At 50.3% G+C, this 21,620-nt stretch overlaps 1 protein-coding gene across 1 annotated transcript in view; it reads right to left on the bottom strand.

Moving 5' to 3' along the window:
* The window catches only part of OSBPL10 (oxysterol binding protein like 10), a 244,442-nt gene that overhangs the window by 7,959 nt on the left and 214,863 nt on the right, over positions 1-21,620 (bottom strand). The window contains exons 8-10 of the mRNA XM_054595865.1: positions 13,334-13,811; positions 1,709-1,895; positions 17-199 (exon numbers count right to left, since the gene is read on the bottom strand). Of these exons, the coding sequence (XP_054451840.1) occupies positions 17-199; positions 1,709-1,895; positions 13,334-13,811 (848 nt within the window). The remainder of the gene's footprint in view (positions 1-16; positions 200-1,708; positions 1,896-13,333; positions 13,812-21,620) is intronic.

Genomic DNA, 21,620 nt, shown 5'->3' with positions numbered 1-21,620 from the left:
ACAGCCTGACCCCCACCTGGACTCCATGGGCCCCTGCTTCTCCAGAGGGCGGACCTTCTTAGGGCACACTGGCAACGCGGCCGTGTCGATGACTTTGGTTTCTCCGTTGTTATAGGTGAACTCTAAGGTGCCGTTCCACTCCCCGTGGGCTTTACAGACAATGGTGTTGGTTGGGTTGTGCTTCACTTCCGCCGTGACCCTGAGTGGATGAATTAAATGAACACACTGCGAGATTATCAAAACACAGAGACTGACTTCAAACGGCAGACTCACAATTAGAGATTTTATTTTATGGCGTGGCATGGAGAGAAATTGCTTTTTTAGTGTTTTGCTCAAAGACTAGCTTATAAGCTAGTGATCTGATATTCTTGAACAAAAGAAGAGAAGGCATTTAGGGAAAAGCTGGTGGGGGTGGGGGGAATCAAATCTGTAGACTAGTTAACAGGCCAATCTAACAAGGGCTAAGCAAAACCTAACCTCTTGCTTGGCCTTGCATCTCAGCCTTCCTACTCACGGCAGTGGCTCCGGAGACCACCTTCAAGCTGGCCTTAAAAGTGCCTTCACAGAGATCTGTGAGCTCTTGCTTCGCCTGCGCTGGCCTGAGGGAGCTCTAGGTCTCCAGCTCTGGATGAAAGCAGACCCCAGCTCCCTCTCCACCTTGAGGCTTGCAGATTCTGAAGCTTGAAGGATTCGGAAACAGGGAATCCTGCTCCAAGCAGCCAAGCCTAGGAGGCAAGCAGCTCCTTTCTTCCTCATTGCCCAGCTCAGGCTGAGTTTAGAGTTTGCAAACGCAGACCTGGAAGCTTTCTGCCTGAGCCTCAACACAGCCAAGGTTCCTACGCGGCGAGCAAAGGCGCTCAGGCAGCGTCAGGAAATCAGGCTACGCCCAGGGGAAGGGCTTTAGTGGTGTGCAGGTAAAGACTTAACAGCCAGCTCTCCCTCCTGGAGAGCATTTGCCTATTTCTGTGGGGCCCCCCACTGCTGATTTCAAGCTGCCAACTTGGCATGAAGGTGGAGCAGGGCAGAAGTGCATGCATGGGATCAGCTTGTGAGCAGGTATGTCTGCATCCAAAGGGCATCTACTTTCTCAGGCAACTGACACTCTGACATCCTCACATGAACACCACACAGAACACTTTCTAAGAAAGAGGGCAAAGAGGAGAGCTTGTTTCTACAGTGATCTGCTCTGAAGGAGAACATTTTATAACTGGAGCAATAAAACCAATGCAGCACCTCTGCAAATAGCAGGTCTTGCCTTCAATTTCTTAGGTGTGTGCTTCCCAACTCCTGAAGCAAAAACAGGATCCTGATCTCACAGAGGACAGGGGATTCAGGAGATTTAATGGAGCCAACTTAACATGAACAGGGAGCTCTTAGATCAAATCGCTTCAGATCAGAGAAACAGGCTGGGGCCTCAAAAGGGAGAGTTTACTGTGGCAAATGGAAGTGCCTTTGTTTTCTCTGGTGTATTTTGCCAACACGTCACCAAAGGATCTCACTGTAAATTACATGGGGAAAGTTAAAAATTAAAAACAAAAACAAAAACCCTACCGTGTAAGAGGGAAAAAAGACATCCCTGTTTTGAGAAACGTGTGTTCAAAAACTGATCTTCAATTCATCCCACAGCTGGAATCCCACTTCTGATGGAGAAAAGAACCCCAGGGCATCGTGATGAGACAGAGACAAAGCCTCCCTGGCCGCCTCCTACCTGTGCACTTTCCCTCCGTAGAAAGGCTTCGTGTGGAAAATCACGGTTGCTGAGTACCCCGTCTTGGCACAGCTGATGCTGACTTTTCCTCCGAGCTCCACCCAGGGGATGGTGAGGATGGAGCGAGCGTAGGCACTGGGCAGAGTGAACACATACTCCTCCCCGTGTTCCAGGAGCCTCAGCACACCTCCAGGGAGAGAGGGTGGGGGGGATGGTCAGGCAGGCAGGTACAAGAAAAGGGCAGCTGGGGATCCAATGACACTAGACACACCAAGCGGCCTCCTGGTCTCCCACCTCTGCAAAGCCTGGCTGCCCATTCGCCACCAATTTACTGTGTGTCAGGCGCTGTACGAGTCACCGCGAATACAACAGTGAACGCTGTCTGCCTTCAAGGAGCAGAACAGAAAGGTGGGTGTTAACCAATCACCAAGCAAACACCAGACTGTAACTGTGATGAAGGTGGAAGGGGAGGTGCCCAGTGCCGTGGAGGCCTCCAGCAGGAGCTGACCTGGAAGGGAGGGTGCCCTGGGGAAAGGACCCGTGAGCTGGCTGAGCAGGGGAAGAGAGGAGGGAAAAGCATTCCCGGCAGCGGGAAGAGCATGTGCAAAGGCCACGTGGTAGGAAGGAGCCGGCGAGCATGAAGGGGGCGGAGTAAAGGGCCCGGGAACGGAAAGGGCGGTGGCGTGTTACAGGTGCAGGGGCTGGCCAGGCCAGGAGGGGCCAGACTTTGCATTTTAAGTGTCAAAAAAGCACAGTAAGGAGCTCTGCCTTCATCCTGGGGGCAACAGAGACAACCTCAATGGTTCTCGTGAAGTTAGAGGTCGGACGCTCCAGCTGCTGTCAGCAACGCCGGAGGCCGCCTGGCAGGCGCGGGAGCTCAACACTCACAGGCCCCCCCACCTCTGGATCGGGTCCTCCCTCCCAGGACCCAGGCATTAGGCCTGGAAGGGCCTAATTCTCTTTCAACAATGCGAAGTTATGCAGGTCTGTCTAGTTTCCTAGGGATATGGGCCACAGTTTTCAAATCTTCAAAGGCTAGGACCACCCCCGAAACACACGGACTCCCAGGGCTGCGGGCCAGTTTGTGCGGCACGCTCCAGTCCCCCGTCCGCCCCGCCCCCGCGGGCTGAAACCCAGCCCTTGCTTTGGCTTGTCTGGCTGGGACCCGCCAGGCTGCCTCTGTATCGGCGGGCAGCATATCTCTTCCCACAGAGGCCCATGCAAGCAGGCAAAGTCCCTAAAAAGCGGCGCTGTAGGCTAAGGTTTGTACTGCCGACGGCACCTTCCTACATCGCACCCCAGCACCAGGCCCCAGCTCCCTGCAGAAATGCCCTCACAGCACCTACTGCAGCTCGTTCTGGGCCTAGAGGTTATCAAGGGCACCCTGAGCCTCAGGAAGGAGAGTTCCATCCTTTGACCAGACACATGTGACCAAAGGTGGTCAGTGGTGTCCCTTTGCTGGGCTCCTGGTTCCTCCACTTGAAAGAGTGAGGAGTGGCGTCAACAACACCCCATGTGAACCGTTCTGGCTGCCAGGCCTTCCTGGATGCTTCACAAGCACTATCTCCTTTAAGCCTCATAAATACTCTACGCAGCAATAACTATTAATGCTTTTAAATAATGGTGAGAAAAATACAAGATGAGGTTAAGTAATTTGGCTGGTCAGTACTTTTCTCACAGGCTCGACAAGCATCCAAATCAATCAGAACTGTAATTTTCCCAGCAGAGATTGTGTGTGTGTGTGTTTCTTTCAGTGCTGATGAGCTTGCCAGGAGATCGGAGGAGAGATGGGACCAATTTGTACAGAGAGTCATGAATGCCAGGTTTCTGAAGTCAATATCAATATGCATTCAGTGATAATTCCACTGACCCTCGAAAATTCCTACAATCACCATGCACTACAGCCCGCAGAACATACTAGGCTTGTCCAAAACCAGCACCTTCCCTCTCTCAGAGAGGTCCCGTGAGGTCAGTTCTGCCGACCCCCAGGAGCATTTGACTGGTTCTGCAAATGCCACGCGATGTGCTCACGTGTGTTCAGGGGTCCTGCTCATCCCCAGCGCACAAACGCCCACACCCGCGGGCCCACGAAGGAGCTGAGACCACCGAGGAGAAAGAGATCTGCGGGTCACTCACAGTCAGGTGGGCAGGGCTGGGAGGGCAGGTATCACAGCAGCATTCCAGTCTTTCTCCCTCTGGCCAGGAGTATCACTGAACACACACAACATAAAGACGCAAACAACGGGACTCCACCGCCCCTGATGCACTGAACACCAGAACGGACTCGCCTCTGGCCACTCCCCCAGTTGCCGAAGGCTCTTGTAATGGAATGAACCCATCTTAGTAAAAGCCAGCCCTGGGCCACCCAATGCTGTCACTCTGACCCTTGAGCCTCCACCTATACCTCAGAGAATAGAACTGCCCCCAATGACCCGTGGGGACCCGTTCTATCCGTGCACACAAGGGAGGACTAGGGCGTCTGCGGGAAGAATTAGGCTTTGGTGTTTCAATCCTTAGAGTTTCTGATCAGGAGAATGGCCAGGTCTGAAATATGTTTTGTTTCCAAGCCTACTTTGCAGCTGACTTCCCCAAATTAGGTTGCTTGAAAAGAGGGGCCAAAGCAGACAGAAAACAGCTAATGCCACCCACAGACATGACACCAACAGTGAAGAGAAAACAGAAGTAAAAGATGAGAAGCGAGAGGTCGCCTCAGACTCCCCTCCCTGCCACTTTTCCACTCGCAGGCCCCTGCTTCCTCCAAGGCCAGCCATGTGCTCACAGGCCCCCAGCGGCAGCCGGGAGAGGCCGCGGGCCCTGTCTTAGGTCCCAGAGAAGAAGTTTCCCGGGCTACATCTCCGCCCCAAGGGCCGATGGACCATTTGGTAATAAAATCCTTCCAGGTGGCCAATATGTCTCCCAACAGCACCACCTCACCCCCTGGAAGTCTGGGGTGTCCCTCTCCTGTGCTTAACTGGAAGTACCTTGGGGACTCTCGCCTTAACACTTGGCAGCACGCGGTTCTGCCAAGTGCAGAACCATTTGCATGTCTTACGAGCAGCCTCTTCCCAACAGGCCCACACACAGACAAGAACGCCACACGCCAACCTTCCTGGTCTCATTCACAAATAGAAACTTCGCGAGGTAGGACTGTACACCTGATGCTTTTTTTACGACATAGTTATATGGAGAACATGCCACACATTTTTATAGATCTAGATGAGGTCTTAGGGGATCATTCCAAGTCCTCTGCCAGTCACCAGCCTGGCGATCCTAACTTCTCTGTGTCTCAGTTTCCTCATCCGTGTGCCAGGGCTAATGCTGCCCGTGCCTCACTGGGCTGTGGTAAGGAAGGGGAGTCTGGTGGGAGATCCTAAAACTCGGCTCCAGGCCCGCAGCCAGACACACCGCCAGGATCCTGTACGTTGTACGTCCTCATCCCTCCACACTCTCTAAAGCAGCTCTTTTGATGGGTGAATTTTTTTTAAATAACTTTTTTAAAAAAGATTTCACTTATTTACTTTTAGAGAGAGGGGAAGGGAGGGGAAAAAGAGAGGGAGAGAAACATCAATGTATGAAAGATACAGGGATGGTGAGATTGGTTACCTCTCACATACCACCAACCAGGGACCTGGCCCGCAACCCAGGCACTTGCCCGACTGGAAATCAAACTCCCGACCTCTGGGTTTGCAGGCCAGCGCTCAATCCACTGAGCCACACCGGCCAGGGCTTGATGGGTGAATTCTTAACAGTGGTATTTCCATTGGGGAATAAAGAGGACATCACAAAGTCTGGTGGTAGGTTATGCATGTGGGGGATGAAGGGATCGGTGGGAGGCACCCTCCTGCCACCCACCTTTAGAAAAATCTCTTCCAAACCACCATGAAATTTCCCACAAGTCCCCAGAAGCCAGTGAGCCCTGAAGCTAAGCTCGTTTCAAGGAATAAGCAAGACCACATTCTCTTGACTCTTTTCTGAAAATCTACAATATAAATGCATGCTCACTTATTAAATAACCTCTAATTAAGCCTTTGCAACACTATTTTCTCGGGTTGCATATTTTAAAAAAGAAAAAAAAAACCCTGCCCCTAATAGGAATAAAAGACAATATTAAATCTAGACTTACAGATAGTATCGCAAATGAAAATGAAAATGAAAGCTCCTTTTTCATGAGCCTAAAAGCTGAGAGAAACTGAAAAATGCCAGCTAATCAGTCCTTCCATGCTGAGGTTAGTCCTCAAGCTCAGAGACTGTCGTGTTAAATCCCACAAACTGGTTTATCAATAAACATAAGGCCAAGCGTTAAGGTTTTCAAAACTGATAAATTTAAATTAATTTCATACCCGATCTGAACCCGAGGAAGCAAAATACTCTGACAGTGCATTTAGCGTGGAAAGCCCAGAATCGCAGAGAGTAACTCTGGGGAATTGGGCTGCAGGCACCGGCGGCATCCACATCCATCAGCACCGAGCCACGTGTCACTTCTCTTGCTAGAACTAATTGCCGTTCCCTACAGACTCAATTAAGAGGCTGTGCCATTTTACTGGGCACTGGTTCTGGTGGGGTGCGTGTCAGGCGAGGCGGCCTGCAAGAGCAGCCGAACGGGCCTCCGCCCCGCCCTGCCCCACCCCGCCCCCGGCAGTGCGGGGTGCTGAGCAGGTGCGCCTTTGCTTCCCCGTGGACGTAGCGGGTGGGGGACTGAACTGCATCTCAATTACGGGTTTTCAGGGTCAGAGCTGAGGGATGGGGGACGGGGGGAGACAGACCTGAGCTGCAACCTAAGTGAATTCACTTTATAATGAACTTTATAACGACATTTTATTTTATTGTAGCTAAATATACCACAGCCTAGGGCAATAATTTAAAAGATAAGCCCATTTATTTACTAGACAATTTCAAGGGGACCCACTTAAGATCTAAATTTTAAAGTGAGGGGGTGGGGGAAATGTTAAATTCAGTCAAAAAAAAATTCATGGAATGTGCTGGATCCAAGCAGGAAATAAGTGAGGAAAAGAAAAATATCCCGCCTCCCCATGCCCAGCCCTGAAAAGGAGCTCCAAGGACAGGAACCAGCAACCTTTGAAGTTTGGGGACTCTGCCAAGTATTTTGTAGTGTGGAAAAATAAGATCATCTGAGTTTTCAAGCAGGGAGAAAAGTGACAGCAGCAAATGCTAACTCTGCTTCGGGGAAGACTATAGCTGAGGGTCTCAGAAAAGGGCAGGCGAGGGTTCCCCACCCACAGCGTCAAGTGCTTTGCACGCAGGCGCATCCCCAAGGGCGCCCGGCGCTGTGCCCAGGGAATGAAAGGCAGGCCCAGCCCCTACCTGTTGTGTGTCAGGAAGAAGGGAGCCAAGCCGCTAGGGCAGCAGAGGCCTACCCTATGGAGAGAGACACGCAACAGCTGCCAGCGAGAGGAGACAGTGAAGATGTCAGCTCACTCAGGGAGCGGAGAGAGAAAAGCAGGCGCCACCGCACCCCGCCACTGTCACGTGAAGCTCCCGAGCAGATGGACAGGGGCCACGGATTCTGCCAGGCTAAGGAGGGAGCCCTGTGGAAGGTGTGGTTTAAGCGAAATGGCTGGAGACACAAGAGGGCTAACAGGATGGACCGGGTAGCAGAGAACCAAGAAAAGAGGGGAGAGAGGAGCAAACGAGCTGGGAGGAGAGAACGAGCATTGAAACACCCACATAGGCAACGTGGTTACCCTCCCACCCCCTCCCCACAGCCCCCCTCTGGGGCCGGAGGGCGGTGGCTGCCCATCTGCTATTGGGTGAGAGAAAGAAGCATTCCCGGGGCTAAAAGAGGCCTTTTCTTCTCTGATTGAAGACGTCCCCAAATCACTGCACACGGATTTGTAAATCTTTACCTTTATCAGAAACTTGGAGACAGCTGTCTACCGGCAAGCACCCCTGCTCAGGGCCCAGAGACGGGGAGGCGCCCAGCCCGTGCTATAATTTAAGAACCCGTGGCTGGCCCACGCCTTGACACTTGGCAGCAAGCGGTTCTGCCGAGCGCAGGGGAATCCCCAGAAAGGAACCTGAATGTTTTCTGCGTACCAGACCATTCACTTAGTTTTATCAGAATGTATTATGTTCACGCAGCACTTAGGCTGGCTAATCTCAGATTTAAAGTGTGTTTGTGCGCGCAGGAGGGAAGAAGAGAAAAACAACTTGTCTACTCCCAGTTTTGCCCCAGGGCCCTCTTAACTCCCACCTTCAGTCTTCACACAGTGGCCCTAGGGTACAGCTAAAATCACACCACCCTCCACCAACTCTCATCTCACGCAGTGGAAAAGCCCAAGTTCCTCCAGGCCCCCGAGCTGGCCCCAAGCCAGCCCCCAGGACCTGGGCCCTGCCCTCTGACCTCGTCTCCTCTCCCCACCTGCCAACCGCCCCTCCCCCCGCACCGGCCCCACGCTGCTCCAGCCACACTGGCCTCCTGATGTTCCTAGAACTCTCCAGATACACGCTCCTGCCTCAGGGGCATTTGACATGTGGGGGGGGTGGGGGGTGTGTGTGTGTGTGTTTACTTGAAACATCCACAGGGCTTACTCTCCATCCTCTTTCAAGCCTTTGTTGAAATACTCCCCTCCTCACTGAGAAAGCCGGACCATTCCCCGACCAGCACCCCACTCCATTCCCTTCCCGCTCTGCTCTGTCTCGTTAGCACCAGTCGCCACCTGCCCACGTCTCACCCGCATCTTGTTTTCCGTCTGACTCGCCCACCAGAACATCAGCTCCCCCGGGGCAGGAATGTGTCTGCCCCGCTCACTCCTGCGGTCCAACGCCAAGAACAGGCTGCTCATCTCACACATGGAGGGATGAACCCATGGATTTATCTGCGCCACCTCGTTTAGAGAGAAGGGAGTAAATACACTGCAAGCAGCATCTCGAATTCAAAAATCCCCCGGGCAGGTTCCTCTAGGCAAATTCCGCTTCTGGCGCCCATCCCCCCAAGGGCCCTGCTTCCCGCGTATCCCAGGCCGCGCCTCATAGCTTCTTCCTTCTGTGCCACCATCCAGTTTAACACACCATCCTAGTGTCTTAAAGTCATAGCGAGTGTCCTGTAGGTTAATATGAACGTTTATTCTAGTATGCTAATAAAAGCCAAAGGGGGGGCGAAGTTTCCAGATGACATTAAGTCAGTGAATGAATGAATCCATCAATCCACCACGGGAAGGGGGCGGTACCTCTGCAGAACGTGCCTGCCATCTCCCGCTCACGTGGCCTTCCGTATAAACTGGAGGTGGCCACTGCCTCAATGTGTTACCTTCTCTACACAAATTCATCATGCGGGAAATTGAGGCTAAGTAACAAAAATAAACAGAATGAAATAAGTCTCCTGAATCCTACATTTTGTTTTGAAATAAAAGGGAAGACTTTACCAGTACAAGCCTCAAGGCATTAGGTGGGCCTTTTGCCAACCTATGGAAACACAGAGCCCCACATAAGTCAAAGTCGAGGCTAATGCCACTCTCACTTCTTATTACACACCAAGTGTTCAAATCAGCGCACACAGAAACCGCCCCTCTGGGGGTCTTTAGTGACCTTCTTCCTGCCTCATCCTCCCTGCTTTCAGCAAAAAGAGCTGCCTGATGTGCTGGAACCGGAGCTCCCTGCTCAGGGCCCTGCAGGGGTCCAGGACATGGCCTGCTTACCAGGACCTTCCATGTGGCCTTAAGCCCAACAGCGCCTCGCTAGAGCATCTCTCTGTTGCAGTTCTGAGGAGAAGGCTAAGTTGAGGGAAAGAAGTTTCCACTGGGATCAGAAGAGAGACCTGTGATGAAAGACTCGATCTCATACCTCTACCCGCGCTTCCCCTTGGGAAGCATGCCTGAAATCCAGTTTATCTCCTCAGCTTCAGGGAGACAGGCCTCATCAGGCCAGCTGCGCTCCTGGAGGGACCCTCTGGCCAGCCACCCCCTTCCCTGGTCCCCGACCTGCTGTTCAGCCCCCATCCCTTCTACATCCCTGGCTTCCTTGGACTCCCGGACCTTCTCCGGTTCTGGTTTCTCATCCACAGAGCCGAGATGAGTGATGGCAGATGGTCCCTGCCTCAAAGGGGCGCCTTTCTGCTCCCTCCCCCGGGCTGCGGTGAGGCAGTGAGGCAGGTGGGTGAATGTTGTCCAGTGCTCTTCACGAGCCCTTGGGCAAGTTGTTTCCCTCAGGCTGCTCTTCTGTAAACTGGGGGGCTGATGGACTCATCAGAGATCCACTAAGCATTTTAAAGCTGCTGAACCCTTTTAGAAAGGAAGTCCACGGGGAAGTCCAAGAGGTAAGCACGGAAACCGGTGAGGGCAGAGAGGCTCCGGCTGGAGGGGGCCGTGTGGGAGCAGGAGCCCCAGCGCTCTCCCCCTTCACCCACGTCAAGGCCTGGGCTCAGAGCTTCTCCACGGCACCGGGGAAACCCTGGGGCTTGAGGGACAGATCGGTCCCCTTCCAGCTGCAAGATCCATGGCCCTGGGGCCCATGAAACGACTCCTCCTCGCTGACACCATCCTCCTTTTTTTACCAGGCACCAAAGCTAGACAAACTATCCTTGTACTGGGACGGTCTTGACTGGACAAGGGTTGCTACGATGCTCTCCCACAAAAGAGCACTAAGGCGGACATGACACTCGTTGTTGGCGTGGTTTAAGAGGAATGCGTTCATCCTGCCCGTGACACATACAACCCACCCCCATCTGAATCACGGAGAAAGCCTCAAACTCAGGTGGCCCGAGGACATCCCGGTGATAGGGGAGTCCCTGGCCACCTTCACAAATAGATGAATTGTCCTTTGGTGAATTTCTTGACCAGGACTGCTCCTGGGGAGGAAGGGGCAATCAGTGCAGCGGCCGCCGCCTGGCCCCTGGGCCCGCGTTGGGGGAGACCCGCGGGAAGGGTCGACCTTGGTGCTGGGCCCGTCCGTGGGCATCCCGGGGTTGCCGCCTCGTCTATGCCTGGAGGGTCTCGAAGGGTAAACGTACAGCCCAGAGACAGAACAGAGAAGTGGTTTTCCCCAAAACAGTGCAATGGCTCTCAAACAACAAACAAGGAAGAGCTGTCTCTACGAAGTGTCTCCAATTCCTGTCCTCCCATTCTCTCTTAAATCTACAGTATCACCCCTTATTTGTCATTTCACGTGGGTTCTATTACCCACGGTCAACCGTGGTCCAAAAATATTAAATGGAAAATTCCAGAACTAAGCCGGGTCCCCTTCGGAGTAGCGTGATGAAATCTCATGCAGCTCCACTCAGTCACTCCTGGGGGGTGTGAACTATACTGTGATCGGGAGTATCCACCTGTGTATCTTACTGGCTCATGGGTCACTGAGGAGCCATCTGGGTTATCAGGTGACTCAAAGAGCAAGAGCAGTTTAAACTTATCATAGGTATATACATACAGGGAAAAACTACCATATTTTGCCATGTATAATGTGCACCCACGTTTTTGAATACACACACACAGAGGGTTTGGTACTGTCTGCGGTTTCACGTATCTGTTGTGGGTCTTGGAATGTGCAGCCTCTGGATAAGCAGGAACTGCTCGGTTTCAATCAGATTGTCACCAGCGCCATCCTCTGCCAGCCTTGTAGGTCACCAGGGACCTGCACCGTCCAAGAGCCAACAGTCAGTTCTCACTTCCCATCCTCCCAGAATTGAGCAGCATCGCTTAAGACTCAGTTGGCCGCTCCCTGTCCCACTGCAGCCATCTTCACTCAGCTTGCAGGAAGCACCTTCTCCCACGCCGCCTGCTTCTCTGGTCACGCCTCCCCAGCCTCCTTGACTGCTGCTCCTCGGCCTTTGGACCAGTCAGTGCTGGAGGGCTGCGGGAGCAGCGTGCACCCAGCAACCTCGCCAGGCTCCAGGCGTCAAGTTCGAAGTTTAACCTCAGCACGGAACTGCCTCCCAGAACCCCATCTGTTGCCTCAAGCACCCTGCTTGAACGTCTAAACAGTAACACACCTCACTGAGCTCCTACACTCTCTCTCCAAGTTAGTTCTCCCTTCCCCAGCCCCCCGCCTTCCCCATCTCAGTGAATGGCTCTTCCATCCTTCTAGGGGCTCAGCTCAAAAGCCTTGACATCACTACTTTCTCCCATAACTGACCTCGGGTCCAGCACAGATCCTCGTGGCTCTTTCAGCTTCTCACCACGTTTTTCCAGCCTCTCACCACATTTTTCCTCCTCCACTGTTTTCCCACCCTGGTCCAAGCTACCATCTTGCCCAGACTATTATCATTATCTCCTAACTGGTCTTCCTTGCTTCCATCTTTACCCCTCTTATGGTCTATTCTCAACAAGCAACTGGAATAATCTTCCTAAGATCATGACCCTCAGTGGCTTCACAGCTCATACACTCTAAAAGCCAGCAGCCCTAGCTATGGCCCAGCCCCCAAGACCCTAACACGATCTGGCCACCGTCACTTCTCTGACATTGTCTTCGCCAATCCCTGCCTTGTACACTCGGCTCCAGCTATTGGGCCTTCCTGCCTGCTACCAACATGCCAGGCCCTCCGTTCTTTCTGCTTAACAGCTTCTTCCCTTGGTGACCAACAGTGCTCGTCTGTTATCACTCCCTTTGGGTATTTGCTTACATGTCACCTTCTTACTCAGGCCTCCCCAGACACCATCCCATCCTAGAAGCTCTACTGCTCTCTCCCCACTACTCCCAGGTTCCCTCTCTGCTTTATTTTTCCTCCAGAGCACTTACCTTCTAATACTACAAACAGAATTTTATTTCCCTAATAGAATAGAAGATTGATGAGAACAGATTTTGTGTGTGTGTGTGTGACTGTTTTGTTCATACAAGTATCCATAGCTCTTAAAACAATGTCTGACATCTAGTAGGTGCTCAGTAAAAAATGTGCTAAGTGAATGACAGGTGTTCTTATCTCAAGGGGTTACAGAAGGACTTCCAAGGAGCCACATACTCCCTGAAACTCAAAGCCAAGTTTTGCCCCCACCTCCCTGGGAGGTGAGTCTGCATCCTGCAAGTTTCAAAAGGATTTGTGACTCAAAGGAAGTTAAAGAATCGCTAATACAGACACTTGAATTTAACAAGGATTATTAGAGGTTTCTTCAAACAATGAATCAACTTCATTCTTAGCTATTTGCGGAAATAGAAGCACGCAGGCCCCGAGTGGTGTGATTATACTGTGTTCTCGCTTCAGAATCTCTAGCACAGGGTCCATAGATTTGCCATGGGAGTTTTTATAGGCAGATTGTGAAGAGGTAGTGTTATTCTCCTCATTGTCTGTGAGCCAGAAAACAGGTGAGAATGGATACAAACGTGCTTCACAGAGCCGGAGCCAACTGTAATATGCATGCAAAGCTGAAAATAAAGCATACGTGAGGCCACGCACACAGAGGCAGAACCTGGCAAGATCCAGGTGGGCAGCCGGTTAGACAAACAGCTACATCCCCCATCTAGGCCTTCACTTTGGCCCCACTGAGAAACTACCAGGAAATGGTCCCAAAATAACAAAACCCGTCCCTCTTTCCTACCTACCTATCCACCCACCCAGCCCTCATTTCCCAAGCAAAATAAAAACAAGTTACTCCACAGATAAAATCATCAGTCATCTATCAAGCATACCAACACCACTGTGTAAGAGTCAAACTCCAGCGAACACGCGACATGGCTTACCTTCTCCTATCATAGAGACCCCCACGGACATGCCCATGAACTTGCTTTTGGTCCATACGTGAGTGTTGACACACAGTCTCTTCTCCTTGCACTCACAGTAGAAGCAGGAGATGGGTGGGTGATGGGACACCTGTTCAGCCACAAACCTCAGCTTGTAGTTATCAGAAGGGTCATCGGCCATCAGGTGTTGGGGGCTGGGAGGAGAGTGGGGAGCAGTCCTCTTTGGCTTGACCTTGTCCTTGGGAACTTCCCAGGAGCAGTGAAACGTCTCGCCGATGATGGGGTTGTAGGGCTTCTTGGCCAAGGCCCCCTTGCGGCCCTCGTGGAAGGCGGTGAGATAATACTCCACAAAGCAAATGACCCTCTCCTCTGGCGTGGCTCCCGCGGCGATGGCCAGCAGCAGGTCTGGGTGCGCCATGAAGTCCGCGTACATCTCCAGCAAGGATCGCTTCTCCAGAATAAATGTGGGAAGCACCACCTGCATTTGGAAGGAGGCAAAGTCAGACAGGAATCCCTTGGATGACATGAAAGAGCGGAAAAGAAAGCACACAAAGACTGTGGCTGCCATCAAGCAAATCCACAGCGGCTGCAGCCAAGGGACAGCTTCTTTCGATTTGTACACAAATGACAATTCAGGGAAAACAATACAGAAGAAACTGGAAGTGGAAACAGCAGTAGCATCGATACCAGCCTAGCTTTGTGGACAAGGCTGCTCTGAGTGGTTTTCTTCTTGGCTCATCGGGGCTAAAACAATGGCCTCCGTCTCTCTCCACTGCCATCACTCTCCTACCACACAGACCTCATTTACTCCCCATTATTTAGAGGGTGAAGAAAACAGCTCCAAAGGGCTTTGTCATGTTCTTCCTGACATCAGGCACAACCAAGGGGAATGCTCGGTGTGTTGCCGCAAACATGGATATTGGGGTTTGCTGGTGGCACATCAAAGGGGGTCCAGGTAGACCAGGGCCCACCAGCAACAATTTGATAATCTCTGTCACAAGAGAAGCATATGAATCCCAATGAGATCAGGGCAGGGTAGGCATGTGCCAAGAGCCCCTGGTCCAGGTGTCCAGGAGGCAAGGCCAACTATGAGGCAAATCGCCATCCACAGAGCTGCCACAAAGAAGAGGGCCATTTGGGCCGGAAGAAGTGACCAGAGGTTAGAAAGAAATAGGCCGGCATTTAATGGAGAATCTTCTGGTAAACAGACTGGCATTGGGGCTCCCCCTACGTTTGTTACTGGCCCCATTACTGCAGATCCGTAGAAACCTGAGTGGCTCTGTCAGGGATGGGACACAGAAACTCCTTGTTGATCCAAAGTGGATCCAAGGGGTCACTCAGGTGCCATAAAACCCAAATGCCTATAACCTGACGATTAAGTCATTTAGAGCAAATGAAGGATGTTCTGAAACTGGGCTGGAAAGCAGGTAACTCATTACTATTGTTGCTATGCAAAGAAGAGGGAGAGTCTGTTTCTCACTGCTCGACTAAATGACTAAGTTACTGAGTATTAATATCCCACCCGTGTAGCCAAACAACACAGCTTTTTTTGACCTGGAACATCTCACATTGCTCTTCTTCACATGGAATCACAGGATTTTGAATCTGGAAGCCTGGCCTTGGCCTGCCGGGTCTTCCTTGATACCCTCCAAGGGAGGGGAGAGGATCCACACTAGTTCAAGTTCAAGCAAGATGACCAAGGTCATGAAGCTGGATTATGTTCCCTCCTTACATGGCCAAGCTTGCCCGTCCTTTACACAGTCACTAACTCCCAGGAGAACATTTGCAAGGGGGCACATCCGTGATCATGAACATCACAGCTTACAGGTCTGTAACTCTGCCTCCACATGAGCCTGCTAAGGCCCCTCCTTGCTGCGCATAGAGATGGAAGACAGATGTCCTGAGAGAAGGAGACAGACAGGCATGAGGTCAGCAAGGCACAGAGATTTCACAGGAGACGAGGGAAAGGCCAGCCCACTGGAGAGACGAGGTTGGTATCTTTTGTAACGTTCTTCTACCTTTCATTTAGAAGTTGTGTCAGAGGAAAATGTACCCGTGTTAAGTAAAAAAGCAGCCAGATGTAAAATTGGACATGTAACACAATCAAAATACCATAAAAAGACCTTGAATGTTTAACATATCTGTCTTGATGATACACTTTTATATTTTGTCTGAGTTATCTTTCTGCTTTGCTTTTATAATGGACTGGAAGAAGAAGCGTTACATAAAATACAACTATGCAAATTAAAAGAGATTTCCTAATTTTCTTTTTGCCACAACGTGACACAATTGAGACTCTGGCTACTCAAGGATCTGCCATGGCCGGGAAAAGGACATCCTGGCTCAGGCTGGCCTTTGGATGCCACTGTGACGTCTCCCTGTGCCTTTTCGTGGGACAGGTCATCATCGCTCAGCAGCCATCGCGAGGCTCTCCAGGGTCCGCCCTTCTGGGCTGCGGTTCTCCCCTGGCCTCCCCCCACACACGTGGCTGATGGTGGAGCAAGGAAGAGAAGCGAAATAACCCCACTCACTCCCCCTCTCTCCTTGTCCTGCCCCGGAGCCACGCCAGTTCTCCCCTAAGAACTCCCCCAGACAGCTGTGCAGCTTTGGGACTGCGGACTTAAATAGCCTGGGAAACCCCCTCAATGAGGCTACATCCATGAAAGAGAAAAAGAAGCCAAATGTCCACATCACCAGGCCATCCCCAAACCACTCCGCTTCCTGCTCTCTCCCTTCCGGGGCCCAGGGGACCCCCTGATCAGGAGGCAAGCGGGAGGAGGGAGCACGCAGCGTGACCGTGAGGGCCAGCAGCCCTGCCACATGACCTTGACACGCATCCTCCTCCCCACCCTGCGGCAGTGGGGCTGCTCTGGGGACAATCCCACCGCTGGACAACGAGAATCCTCCCGCCTGTACCCGAGACTGAAATCACAGGGAAAGAATCGGCTGTGAAGTGTACTCAGTGTGTACTTCGAAAAGCTCACGAATTTAACGCCTTTCCCCTTAGTTAGCATGTTTGAACTCAGAAGCTGAAGGATGAGAGCAGAATAAGCAGGAAAAAGAACTCCACAGAGAACCCCACATCACTGAACATCAGGACCTTGAAGGGACCTTCAAGACGATGGAATTCAACACCGGGTCTCACAGGCGAGGGGACGGAGACCGGGGAGCAGGGGAGGAGAGGCACACGCCTCGGCACAGAGCGGCAGGAGCCGCAGGGCTGCCCTGTGCCACCCCAGCTTCCTGCCGCCGCACGCTGTGAGTATCCGCTTCTGGCTAATGAGAAAACACTGCCTTCCCCGCGGGGGACTGGGGAGACAGAGCTCACCGGACACAAGGGCAGGGTAGGCCGGGCCTTCTACTCTCACTGATCAATAAATAACTGGGGGCAGGAGGTAGCAGAGGGAAAGGGTAGGACAGGACTGCCACCTTCTAGTTCATTCTACTCTTCCCAGAATGGCAGGGGAATCCTCTCATTCCCCAATGGCAGCCCAAAAACTATCATTAACTTCACTAGACGGCAGGGAGACCTGCGGCAGTTCAGAAAGGATGTGCGTAGCCACTGTGGGACACAGGAGGGAAGCACCTCAAAAAAAAAAACAGAAACAAAAGAACAGAACTGCCTTATGACCCAGCAATTCCACTTCTGGGTATATATCCGAAGAAACCTAAAACACTAATTTAAAAGCATATATGCACTCCTATGTTCATTGCAGCATTATTGACAATAGCCAAGAAATGGACTCAATCCAAGTGCCCATCAATAAACGAGTGGATAAAAAAGCTGTGGTACATACATACAATGGAATATTACTCAGCCATAAAAAAGAATGAAACCTTACCCTTTGCTACAGCATGGGTGGACACAGAGGGTATTATGCTAAGTGAAATCAGCCAGCCAGCCAGAGACAAATACCTATGATACCAATTACACAGTATGTGGAATCTAAAGAACAGAATAAATGGACAAACAAACTTAAAACAGACTCATAGGTACAGAGGACACCCTGATGTCTGCCGGAGGGGAGGGGGCTGGGGGACTGAGTGAAAAAGGTGAAGGGGTTGAGGACAGACTGGTGGTTACAAAACAGTCAACAGGCGTGTAAAGTACAGCACAGGGAATTATAGTCAGCGATATTGCAGTAACTACGTGTGGTGCCAGGGTAGGCACTGGACGTAAAGGGGAGAACACTCTGTTATGGGGCTGCCTAACCACTACGCTGTCCATCTGGAACTAATGCAAAATAACACAGAATGGAAACTGTAATTGGAAAACATGAGTAAAATTTTTACAAAAGGGAGGACATGCACGGAGACCCCTCTGGAAAAGTGCAGCTGTAACTCCCTCGCGGGCCTTCCAGCTTCCTGTCCTGCCCCCCTTTATTTACTCCTCCACCCCACGGCCAGGTTCTTCTTCCTAAAAGCCCTACAGGAGATGACGTTGAATCTGGGCCCCACTTCTCTCTAGCCTCACATTACCCCTCACTTTTGGCCTCCAGCCCTCCCCTCCCAAGCCCCCCTTCCCACACACACACGTTCCCTCCTGTTTCCCCCTCTGCCCTCGCTCCTGGTTTGTCTAAATGATACACGGCTGTTCAGCTCATGGGGCACCTTCTCTATGAAGCTTTTTCCAACTATTTCCAACAATTCCTGCTCCCAAGGCTAAACCAACAACCTCCTCCTCCCTGTCTTCACTGCGCCCACACTTATGTCCATCATAGTGTCCACGGGGCTCTTTTTGCTCTTATTAAACCTATAAAGAACATTATGGGGACAATTTGGGAAACTTTCACAATGAGCCGTATATGAAATAGTATTGCATCAATGTTAAACTTTCCAAGTGTGACAAATGTATTGTGTAAGAAGAGTGTCCTACTGTTCAGAGATACTTGCTGCAACACTCCAAAATGCTTCATCAAAAAATAAACATACACATATGTTCACATGTGTTTGTGGGGTTGCAGAGGGTGAGGGAGAGAGTGAGTAATGGAAAGAGGCTGTGGAGGAGAGAGGAAAGCAGGAAAATGTTAACCGACCAATAAGCTGATACATACACGGAAATTCATTGCACTATTCTCGCAACTCTACTGTAGATTGGAAAAGGTGCAAAATAAAAACTTAGAGGAAAAAGAAAATAGGCTCTACTGGAGATGCAATACCTGAGAACTTATCAGCTTTCCAAGACAACCCTCCCGAAACTGTAGACTCAGGGAGTATGGCGTCAGCCAACGCCAAGTCCAACTCACTAGATACGTATTCTGCACTTGACAATGAGGCTGTAGCTTTGTCCAAGATGGGAAAAGCAGAATACCTCGAGAGATGGAGGACATAAGTTGGGAGTGGAATGACCATTTCCCCTCTCATCTCTCCTTGGTATCTTTTGACAGCATTTGTGCAGAACACTAGGCAGACATGCCTTTCAAAACCAGCACTTTGAACATCCTGGGCAAGACATCACACTTTTCATTAAAGCAGATTTCTTTTTTTTAAGTATATTTTATTGATTATTCCATTAAAGTTGTCCCAATTTTTTCCCCTTTGCTCTCTTCCACCCAGTACCCCCCTTCCCTCTAGCAGTCCCCCCTTTAGTTCATGTCAATGGGTCGTGCATCTAAGTTCTTTGGCTTCTCCATTCCCTGTACTATTCTTAAACCTCCCCCCACCCCCATCCATTTTGTACCTACCAATTATGCTTCTTAATCCCTGCAACATTTCCCCCATTCTCCCCCTTCCCCCTCCCAGCTGATAACCCCTCCAAATGATCTCCATTGCTATGATTCTGTTCCTCTTCTGGTTGTTTGCTTAGTTTGTTCTTGTTTGGGGTTTTTTGGGTTTTTTTTTTTATTCAGTTGTTGATAGTTGTGAGTTTGTTGTCATTTTATGGTTCACAGTATTGATCATCTTCTTTTTCTTAAATAAGTCCTTTTAACATTCCTTATAATAAGAGCTTGGTGATGATGAAGTCCTTTAGCTTTATCTTGTCTGGGAAGCACTTTATCTGTCCTTCCATTCTAAATGATAGCTTTCCTTGATAAAGTGATCTTGGTTGTAAGTTCTTGCTTTTCCTCACTTTGAATACTTCTTGCCAGTCCCTTCTTGCCTGTAAAGTTTCTTTTTGAGAAATTAGCTGATAGTCTTATGGAAACTCCTTGGTAGGTAACTCTCTGCTTTTCTCTTACTGCTTTTAAGATTCTCTCCTTTATCTTTAACTTTTAACATTTTAATTATGATATGTCTTGGTGTGGTCCTCTTTAGGTCCAACTTGTTTAGGACTCTCTGTGCTTCCTAGACTTGTATGTCTATTTCCTTCACCAAATTGGGGGAGTTTCCTTTCTTTATTTTTTCAAATAAGTTTTCAATTTATTGTTCTTCCTCTCCTTCTGGCATCCCTGTCATTTTGATGTTGGCACGTTTGGAGATGTTACAGAGTCTTCTTACTCTCTCCTTTTTTTGAATTCTTGTTTCTTCATTCTGTACTGGTTGACTGTTTATTTCTTCCTTATGTTCCAAATAATTGACTTGAACCCTGACTTCCTTCCCTTCACTGTTGGTTCCTTACAGATTTGTCTTTATTTCACATAGTGTAGCCTTCATTTCTTCCCTTATGTGTTTGCCATACTCAGTGAGATCTCTAAGCAACCTTATCACCAGTGGTTTGAACTCTGCATCTGATAGGCTGGCTATCTCCATTTTGCCTAGTTCTTTTTCTGGAGTTTTGGTCTCTTCTTTCATTTAGGTCATATTTCTTTGTCTCTGCAATTTGGCAGCCTCCCTGGTTTTGTTTCTATGTATTAGGTAGAGCTTCTTTGACTCCATATTGGCATACCTGTTACATCGTAAGGGGCGGAGCCTTAGGTATTCCCCAGGGTGGGGTAATCTGCTTCACCACTTTGTGGTGCTGCATGTCGGGGAAGGGTCAGAGAGGGAACAATCCCACTTGCTCTGCTCTCTCCTCGATTGGAGCCCCTCTCCCCACCTCCCATATGCAACCAGCACCCTTCTAGCTTCTGCCCCGGTACTGAATCCCAGAGTAGGTGGGTCTGCATACGTTCTAGGGCCATGTGGGCCCTTTTAAGGGTTCTTCCGAGAGACTGGCAGTTCTTCTGCCACCCCAATCCCCACTGGTTTTTACAGCCAGACGTTATGAGGCTTTATTTCCTGGCACTGGAACCCTAAGTTGCATGGTCTGGCTTGGGGCTGGGATGGCTCATTCCCTACGTGTCCCTCCCAGTTTTTACCTACCACATGTAAATGCACGAGCACCCACTCTGCCAGCTGCCACCACACTGTGTCCTCTGCCGTGGCTCCTCACCTCCACACCTCCTACCCATCTGGGTGAATATGTCTTCTTTAAATCCTTGGTTGTTGGACTTTCATACAGTTCGGTTTTCTGGAAGTTCTGGTTGTATTTTGTTTTGAAATTGGCTATGAACATTCTTGTGGTTGTGCAAAGAGGCGAAGCATATCTACCTATGCCTCCATCTTGGCTGGCTCATTAAAGCAGATTTCTATCTCTCAAACAATCTTCCTGCTCTTTTTTGTGTGTGTGTGCCTTTGCAAATAAGTCGCTTAATCATCTGTTTCCTGGGCGGTGGACACCAGAGAGACAGAGCCAAGAATTGGTGAGCACTAATTGGGCTGTCTGCCTCCAACAGAGAGGTGAGTGATGGCCCAGCTGCAGAGATGATGGCGTCCAAATGGCTAGAATCCCTGCTGCAGATTTATGGAGCCATCAATAAGGGCTGCCTTTTCTCCCATTAACATAATTAAGACAATGAACTACTTTGGGGAAAAGGAAAAAAAGAGAAGATCTGCACTCGGGACTCAGAGAACAATTAATTACATTTAAAGCTGCATCAATCTAAATGTAAATAACTAATCTCCAGTCTGGGCCCTTAGAAATTTCTGATACTCAACCGCCCATTGAAAAAGTCAAAGGGCTCCTGGAAAGAGGGACAGTCCCTTCCCCCCAACAGGGAATACAACAAGCTTCTGCAAAGGAAGGCCCAGAGCAGGTGCAATTTTCTGCAAAGAAGCATCAGTTAACTTAATAACCTTGAGAATTATCTACATAATACCCTGTTCTTAGACTGGCAAACCTACCCAGTGCAAATATGCAAGTGAACTGAAGACCACCCACTGAGACTGATCTATGTAATCTTTTAAGGAAACCAGGGGAAATACATAAAAACCCCAATGTTTCGAAAGAAAGGTAGATAATTCACACTGCCAAAGCTCCCCTGAGTTTCCTTAAAGTGCCAGATCCCTTCACAACCATCTCCCTGTA

This window comes from Pteronotus mesoamericanus, unplaced genomic scaffold (genome assembly GCF_021234165.1).
Source record: "Pteronotus mesoamericanus isolate MK-2021 breed Mesoamerican mustached bat unplaced genomic scaffold, CSHL_Meso_final scaffold_54, whole genome shotgun sequence".
In the NCBI taxonomy this organism is placed as follows: Eukaryota; Metazoa; Chordata; class Mammalia; order Chiroptera; family Mormoopidae; genus Pteronotus; species Pteronotus mesoamericanus.
The sequence above is the reverse complement of the archived record's forward strand: the minus strand, read 5'-3'. Positions and strand labels throughout refer to the sequence as shown.